Genomic DNA, 9,171 nt, shown 5'->3' with positions numbered 1-9,171 from the left:
ATCACAAAACTTTTCAAAATTTTTATTCAGACTTCTAATATTAATGTGAAGGATTCTGATTTTTTGATTTCCAGTGCCGTTTTTATTAAGAAATTCTTTTAACTTATTGGGATAAAGATAAGAACAACGTGTGTTCACATCATTAAAAAAGTTGACATCTGGATCTGAATTAAGATCTGATTTTAAGTATTTATCATGAAAATTAAAAGTAAAGGATTCGTAGTCATCCATTTTTGTTTTTAAATTTGATTATAGAATATTAAAAGAATTCCTTTATAATTATAGGTCACGAGTAATTAATTTATTGTAAGTTACTTTAGCAAACTTACCTTTCGCTCGCAATTCCTTCGCTTCTTTGAAAAGCTTTCTTCGTAAATTTATTGTAAAATCGCTAAAGTCTTCGTTAACGTACAACCGCTCGTTCCAAAGCTTCATCATCGTATATTTGTTTAACACTAGGGCTTTGTCTTTGTAGTTTTGAAATCGAACAACTATTGATCTGTTTTTTCCTGTTTCTTTTCCAACTCGATGGGCTCTATCTATTAAAATATTTTCTTGTATATGAAGCTTCGTATTGAGGAATTCTTTGATTTTTTGTTCACTTTCTTCCCAAGTTTCATTAGCTTTATCTTCAATCCCAACAAATCTCAAGCTGTTTCTACGGCTTCTGTCTTCTAGTTCTGCTATTTTCTCTTCTATGTTATTGTTTCCATTTTCAATATTACTTATATCTGGTGATTTTTTCGACTCTGTTTTTTTTAATTCTGTAAGTTCAATTATTATTTTATCATAGCTTTTGCTTATAAATTCAACAGCTTTCTGTACCTCAGATAATTCTTTTTTTAACGTAAAGTTTTCATCTTTTAAGTTATTAAATTTAATTTCCATTTTTTCTATCCGATCATTAAAAATTTTCATCATAGTATTCTCATGATTTTCAAGGATTTCTTTAAGTTGTGCTGGTGTAAAGTTTTTCGCCATTATTATAAGTTTTTTAAAACGCTCTTAAAAACACGTCCGTTCGCGGTGAAAATTGCGGTGAAAAAAAACTTTACTGAAAAAAAAAAAAACTTAACTTAACAGACTTAACTGCTGTTAAAAGCACAGAGACACTCAGACTCTTCTGGTGATACTTAGAACGATGAAATGAATGCAGCAAGGACCCAGCGAGAGCGGAGTTACTATTATAAATTGTTCAAATTACGCGCCACCTGTCCAAGAATGCCGCGGAAGGCTGTCTAAATGTCGTCTTTTTCGTGAAAAATACTCCAATTTTGAAATTCAAAATATTAAATATATGAACATTTTAAAAAATAGAAGTCAGATAGTTTTGAGTCTGTCCGATAATTTAGTCCGATAGTTTTGAGTCGGTCCGATAATTTAGTCCGATAGTTTAAAAAAAAATTTTATTACGATAATTTTTCTTTGATCCGATAATTATCGCTTTATCGGAAGTTCAACTTTGCCGGTCCGATAATCGATAGTCCGATAGTTAGGTTAGTCCGATAATCGATAATTTTTTCTTAATCCGATAATTATCGATTATCGATTAACGGAACTTTTATCGGAAGTGCCCACCTTTGTTCATCTCCTTTGTCCAGCAGTACTACTCAAGAGAAACCATCTAAAGTTGAAAAAGATGCACAAAATGCCTAACTGTGATTAGACCGGGTTTATCCCCTAAATGCACCCCTGGAACTAGAAGTACAAACCTGATTGGACTTGAGACCTGATTGCAAAAACAGACGCAAAAAGTACAAAATGCTTGCATCTTCTGTTTTGGGAACCCAGGATGCATCTCCAAATGGCACAATGCGACTGAGCAAATCAAGTGGGGGACCTAAATTACCACTGAAACTTGGTAAGTGTTTTTTCACTGCTTTTTGCCTAACATATTGTTTTTCATTAGGTACAATTTATTCTATTAATCCGTTTTAAATTTCAGGCAAAGCTACTCCAACACAACTGTTTAAGGATCCTCTTCCAACTGAAAGCCTTGTGACAGTTCAACTTAACACTGGTTTGTCCAACAACCAGATGAGTCAACTTGCTTCAACTCTTAACTCTGCAGGCCAACAAAAAAATTGTTGAGCCATATTTTGCTAGGAAATTTGCAGAGCAAGGAAAGTTACTCAAAGATCACTTTTCTGTCACTAAAATTAAATGTTCTGACATTGACCACCTTGGAGATGTTGTTCATTGTAATGATATTGGCATTCTTCTTCAACTTATGGTATCAGCAAAATCTGTCTCCGAGGAACAACTAATTAAGATTGGACTTGATGGTGGAGGTGACTTTCTTAAGATGAGTCTGGGCATTATCATGGTACCCAGAACCAACCAGTCCCATCCTGAAGACTCTTAAGCTTTGTAGTTCTTCCTTCAAAGATTCTGGAGTAAAGAAACAGCTGATTGCAGCAATCTCTGAAGGAATGCCAGAAAACTATAAGAACATTAAAAACTTGTTGAAACACACTAATATTGGTGTTTTTCTTTTGTCTTGTGACATGAAAGTTGCTAACATTCTTTGTGGACTTTAGTCTCATGCTACCAAACATCCTTGCTGTTTGTGTGATACAGACTCTTCAAACCTTGGAAAATGTGGTGCACTGAGAACTTTTGGAAGCATCACAAAGGCTCACTAAGCTTTTGTTGCTGAAGGAAGTAATTTAAAAGGTGCTAAATGCTTTGAAAATGTCATCAACGTGCCCTTGCTGAACATTTCAGATGAAACACTCATTCTAAAAGCAATACCACCAATGGAACTTCACCTACTGATGGGTGTGGTCAACCACCATTTCGTGGGTCAGAGCAAAGTTTGGCCAGAGGTCAAAGAATGGCCAGAGGTTTTAAACATTTCCCTCCAACCCTTTCATGGAGGACATTTTCATGGAAATCATAGTCAAAAGCTGTTGAAAAATATTGACATTCTTCAGCAAAAAGTCGAAGCAGCAGCTGTAAGTGCAGCATTTCCCTATGTTGAAGTAATCAGGCAATTTGATAAGTTAGTTACTGCATGTTTTGGAACCCATCTGGATAAAAATTTTCAAGAATACATTGAGAACTTCAAAGCTGCATACCTTGCTCTTCCAGCCTCAATCACTCCAAGGGTCCACACTGTGTTCTTTCACGTGGCTCAGTTTATCTCTCTGAGTCATCAAAGTCTTGGAATATACAATGAACAAGCCACTGAAGCTCTTCATGCAAACATCAAGCCTCAATGGCAACGGTTCAAGAGACATGCACTTCACCCAGAACATGGACTGCAATTACTTAAATGTGTTGTAGACTACAACAGCAAACTTGTATAGAAGTCAAAATCAAAACATATGAGTGGAAAACGTGACTTTATTAGAATTCAGATGTTTTAGCAATATGATTAAATCTATTATGACATCAAGAGAATCAAATTGTGAAATTATACAGAAATTTGCTTTGTTGTTCTTGCTTTTTCAGTTGTTTTGTTAGAAAATACACATTTTTTGAAAAAAAAAACTCAGAATTGGATGAATTAATAGCTTTTTAGTACTAAAAGATATTAAGAAAGTTTTTAGTACTAAAAGTATTGAGAAAAAAAATGCTAATTTCTCTCACGGACGGTAATCGTTGATTTTGAAATCACTTGTTATGATATCCTATGGGTATGTACTACCATCCCTTTAAAGTGTTTTTTCGGGTGTTTTCGTTGATGACTCACCCCAAAATTTTCAAACAGTGTAACAGGTTCAATTCCAGCAGAAAACTTTTGTCATGAAAATAATATCAGTATTGAACTAACTTAGAAAAAAAGCCTAAAAACCTTTGTCTTGATTTACACAATGACATTGTGACTATATTCACAATGTTAGTGTAAACTCATTCAAATCTTCTGACAGATAAATCTAATGTTATAAAAAAAGTTGAAAGGTTTCTGATTGCTAATCAGCAATTATGTTTTGCCCACGGCATACAACTTGCTGTAATTGATGTTCTATATAAAAAAGAGCATTCGCTACAAACCAGCCAGAAATTGAAGAAAACATTTTTTGACTGTGATTTATCCATAAACAAGGAATTAAAGGAAAAATTTACTGGAATAAAATCACAAAAATAGAAAAACTCAAATTGAACCAACTGAAGTTCATTAAAGCCAATTAATTAAAAAGCAAAGTGATATTACTCTAGATTACTCGATTCTTTGCAAGGTTATCGCAGATGGTGGTCGTGTTTTTCTAATCGTTGAAAAAAAAAAAAAAAAAAAAAAAAAATAAAGAAAAAAAAAAATTGTCAATTTTTAAAATAAAGAATTAAAAAAAATAAAAATAAAATAAAGAGTAAAAAAAAAAAAAAGTCATATTATAAACAAAGAAACACTTAAAAAGTAAATACTCAAAATTAACACTTAAAAAAACCAACTAAGAGAAAATTCGAACATCTATTTGTACTAAGTCGCTACCAACTTTTCTACACCTTTTTTTTTGCCGAAAATAACAAAAAATTAATATTATTTTTTTTATTTTGTAGAAGTTTTTGTGTTTGCATTTTCGTTTTGTAGTTTTTCCTTTCATTTTGTATTTTTTGTGTTTTGCCTTTTCGTTTGCGTCAAGTTTGTAATAATTTTATAGTTGTTCGCTGTTTTTCTATTTTACTAATTTTTCTACACTTTTTTTTTCGTCAAAATAACTAAAGATTGTTTTTAATTTTAATTTAATGTAGAAGTTTTTGTTTTTGCATTTTCATTTTGTAGGTTTTGTGTTTTGCTTTTTCGTGAGTGTAAAGTTTGTTTTTATTTGTGCTGTTGATGTTAATTGTTTTTATTTTTGTTTGCTGTTGTTATTGAGTGTTTTCATATTTTTTTGTCTTATTACTTAATTTATTATAGCTTTATCGTTATTATTATTATCTTTAAATTAATTTAATTTACACATGCTTTTATTTATTATTATTTTGTTTGTTTATTTATTTTATTTAGGTGTCGCTCCAATGACTAGTTTTCAACTATATTAGTGACACCTAAGCTAATTTTGTAAAATTATAAAAAACTTGTATTTTTTTAATTTTTGGTTGAATAAATGGACTAAAAAAAAAAAAGAAAAAAAAAAGAAAATTAATATTTAAACGATCTTCTACCAAGAACTACATCTTACTAAAATATATTAAGGTTGATTTTGGAAGAAAAAACTGTCTTTAGTATTGGACTGCAAGACTGCAGCTTTCTGTTAATGCTTGATCGATTTTATAAAGTAAGAAATTGTATACAAATATCATTAACTATCATTTATCCTGTCCAAGATAATTTTATAGCTTTGTCATATGATAAAGTAACAATTTTGTTCAAGATTATTACAACTCTAGCTTTCATAAAAGCAACGGGTGTTACATATTCACAAATGACATTGTTATTAATTTCATGCTTACCAAATTTAAAGATGCATTGATAGGTTACTTAAGTAATTGAGCAGACAAGTAGAGTGATATGTAGCATATGGGGCTATTAGGTCATCAGCACTAAGCTTACCTAATAATCTTACTTAACTACCTTCATGGATAGTAGTGCAGTAAGAACTTAGTAGTATCTTAGTAAATTTTGTCAGAAATATTTCTTTGAATAACTTGTTAGGATCTTATCAAGATCTTGTTAAGAAATAAATTAAAAAAAAACACACAAATCTTATAAAGATCTTAAAAGATCTTACTAAGATCTTATTAGGTTAAATTCAAATTACATTCTCCTATTTCCTTACGAGAAATAGGAGAATGTAATTCCTTTACTAAAATCTCTTTCGGTCGTCGGTTATTCCGCGCCAATTTCTTTAAGTCTTGTCGGAAATGAACCATAATAGAGTTTTTAATACTTATAATATATTTTTAATATTTGCAAAGAAAAATTTTATATCTAGCCCAGAACTCTATGTACCTTTTTAAAAAAAATACTACTGTATTTTATTGCGTTTCAATAGAAAAACAATATCTGTATCTTAATCAATAATCAATCTTACTATTTTTAAAGTTATAATTAATTATAATTTTTTAAGCAAATAAAAATAAATAATATAAATTATTATTAAATAAACAAAAAGTAAATATATTAAATAAATAGATAAAAATTGATATAGTTTATATAAATTCAATTTTCAAGTTCATGATGTATTATGTTATGATGTATTTTTAAGATGTAAATTTTATGAAGAATTTTTTGATATTCATGTAAAGGTAATATATATATATATATATATATATATATATATATATATATATATATATATATATATATATATATATATATATATATATATATATATATATATATATATATATATATGTATATATTATATATATATATATATATATATATATATTATATATATATATAATATATATATATATATATATATATATATATATATATATATATATATATATATATATATATATATAATATATATGTAAATTATGTTAGTGTATTTTACAAATAGAGTGCTCAATGTTCTTAAAGAACAGAGCAATAATTAATTAGTAAAAAACACTTATCTAACTTTTATCTTCGACTTGAAGTTTCACCATTGCTGGATCATCAGAAAGAGTCAATCAGAACTCTTCCTGATGATCCAGCAATGGTTTTTGGAAAATAGATATTTGATATTCGAAGAAAATCCGGTTTTTCGGTTAACCGGATTTTCTTCGAATATCAAATATCTATTTTCGAATAATAAAAACCGACTTAAAATTTTTATAGAAAGTAACAACTTACTTATGACGCATATTGTTTGACATATCTTAATTGATAAAAGATTATAAACTTCTTTTATTAATTTAAATGTTAATTGAATCAGTTTTGTTTGATAATATATTCTTATAACAATTTACAATAGAAATCTCAAAGTATTACTTATTACTTATGCAACTTTAACCCTTAGAGCGCGACGAGCCACGATCGTGGCTATACCGTCAGAGCGCGAAGAGCCACGATCGTGGCTTTAAAAGTGGTCTTTGAAACTATGACTTTTTACAGCAAAATACCGCTGTTCGTTCATTAATAATGGTAGCATTGAATAGAGCACATTTTTTTCTATCTTTTGGTATATTGTCTTTATATATTTGGCATTAAAAATGAGCGACAGTGAAGAAAGTTGTATGGATGTTGAAAGTTGTACCAGCGAAGATTTTTTAAGTTCCAGCGATGACAGTTTGTTTGATGAAGGCACGATAACTTTAATTTAAAAATTGTATACAATATTATTTAATACAAATATATCAACTAGTATGATAATTTGGAGTTTTTATTTTAATTTTTATGTAGACTTCAGTTCTGATGGCGATGTTGATGTAGATGATGTTGATGGTAATGTTTTAGATGATTGGGTATTTGTTCTAGGAGATGACCTTGGTCCTGATGTTGTTTATTTTACTGGTGAATCAGGACCCAAGCACTCAATTTCACCTGAGTCTAAGCCTATTGAATATCTTGACTTGTTTTTTACTCGTGAATTTTTGCAAAATATAGTAAATTTTACTAATAATTATGCTGATACATGGATTCAAAATAATCAACAACATTTGAGATCCCATCCAACATCAAGAGGTCATGGATGGATTAAACAGGGAAAGACCAATCTTTTAGAGATAAGAGCTTTCCTTGGAGTCGTAATTAACATGGGTCTTATCAAAAAAGCTAACCTTAAACTTTACTGGGATATAAGTCATCCTTGTGCATCTACTCCCTGGTTTGTTACCCACTTCAATCGTGACCGGTTTCAACTATTGCTTAAATTTCTTCATTTTACAGACATCCACGTGCCAAATCAACAACCACTCAATAAAATTTATAAAATTCAGTTTTTAGTGGAACACTTTAACAACAAATTTCTTTATTATTATTATCCACAAAGAGACATTTCTATAGATGAGAGTATGGTTGGCTACAAAGGAAAGACACCACATCTGCGTCAATATATGCCAAACAAACGTCATTCTAGGTTTGGGATTAAGTTATGGTGTGTTTCAGACAGCACCAATGGTTATTTGTGTCAGTTTGAAATTTACAAAGGAGGAAAAGACCCAGATGTAGCAGCCATTGCCTATGGTATGACTTATAGTTTAGTTTTTCGTCTTTTGCGCCAAACTAATTTCCTCCATCAAGGTCATCACTTAGGTATTGACAATTATTACACTTCTCCTCAACTGTTATTAGATCTATATGCTCATCAGACCACTGCAACAGGCACAGTGAGAGTCAATAGGAAAGGCCTACCAGAAATCTGCATCAAATCAAAATTAAAAAACAAGGAGGTTTGCCAATGTAGAAAAGGTCCTTTGTTGTGTGTGGCATACCAAGATGGTAAAAAAAAGCCTATATTACTATCTACTGTTGCCAAAGCAGGTTTTACTGAAATACGTAACAGAAGAGGAAATATAGTTATGAAACCAAATGCTGTTGCCCTTTACAATAAAACCATGGGTGGTGTAGATTTGGGTGATGCACAGCTCTATGTGTACTTGTCTGAGCGTAAAACAATAAAGTGGACAACTAAAGTTGCTTTTTCTCTATTTGGTAGGGCAATTTTAAATAGTTATTTATTGTATAAGCTCAATACAAATGAACATAAGCCAATGTCAAGAATAGATTTTATGATGGCTATAGTGGAAAGTTTAGTCGGAGATTATTTTCCAGTGAAAGTAATTTCTAAAAGACGAACATCAAGAGAGATTGAAATGGCTAGAAGTACAATTGTCTCATACCCACTTCCCCAACATACTGCAAATAACAATCCATTATATGGTCACAATCTTGTGAAAGTTAGTGCAGGAAAAAAAATAAAATGTGTAGCTGGGCACCAAACTCGAGTGCGCACAAGTTGGCAGTGTCAGTTATGTGGTGTTGGACTGTGTCCAGCCTGTTTTTCTAATTATCACATAAAAGCTGTGCATTAAAATCATTAAACTGCTTTTAATCTTATAAACCTACAAAAAAATAAAGTTCAAAAATAGTTGTTTTCTTGTTTGTTTTTTATTATGTTTTTTGCCGGGTTTTTTTTAGTTGAATTTTTCTGAACGGCGTTTAAATTTTATCGAGCGCTCAAATTTTAAAGAGCGCTCAAATTCATTTTTAAGAAAGATTTTTCGGAATATTCTGGAACTTTTTTTGCTTACTCAGCGTGTTTTTTGAACCAATAGAATTCGTTTATTTGTAGA

At 30.3% G+C, this 9,171-nt stretch overlaps 1 protein-coding gene across 1 annotated transcript; it reads left to right on the top strand.

The window, feature by feature from the left end:
* Window positions 1-7,089: 7,089 nt before the first annotated feature.
* LOC136088035 (piggyBac transposable element-derived protein 4-like) lies at window positions 7,090-8,910 on the top strand. The gene is made up of 2 exons (XM_065811678.1): window positions 7,090-7,165; window positions 7,280-8,910. Exons 1-2 carry the CDS (start codon window positions 7,090-7,092, stop codon window positions 8,908-8,910), a joined length of 1,707 nt encoding a protein of 568 aa, XP_065667750.1.
* Window positions 8,911-9,171: the final 261 nt, after the last annotated feature.

This window comes from Hydra vulgaris, chromosome 12, assembly GCF_038396675.1.
Source record: "Hydra vulgaris chromosome 12, alternate assembly HydraT2T_AEP".
Classification (NCBI taxonomy): Eukaryota; Metazoa; Cnidaria; class Hydrozoa; order Anthoathecata; family Hydridae; genus Hydra; species Hydra vulgaris.
Note: the sequence above shows the minus strand (reverse complement) of the source record. Positions and strands in the feature narration are given on the sequence as shown.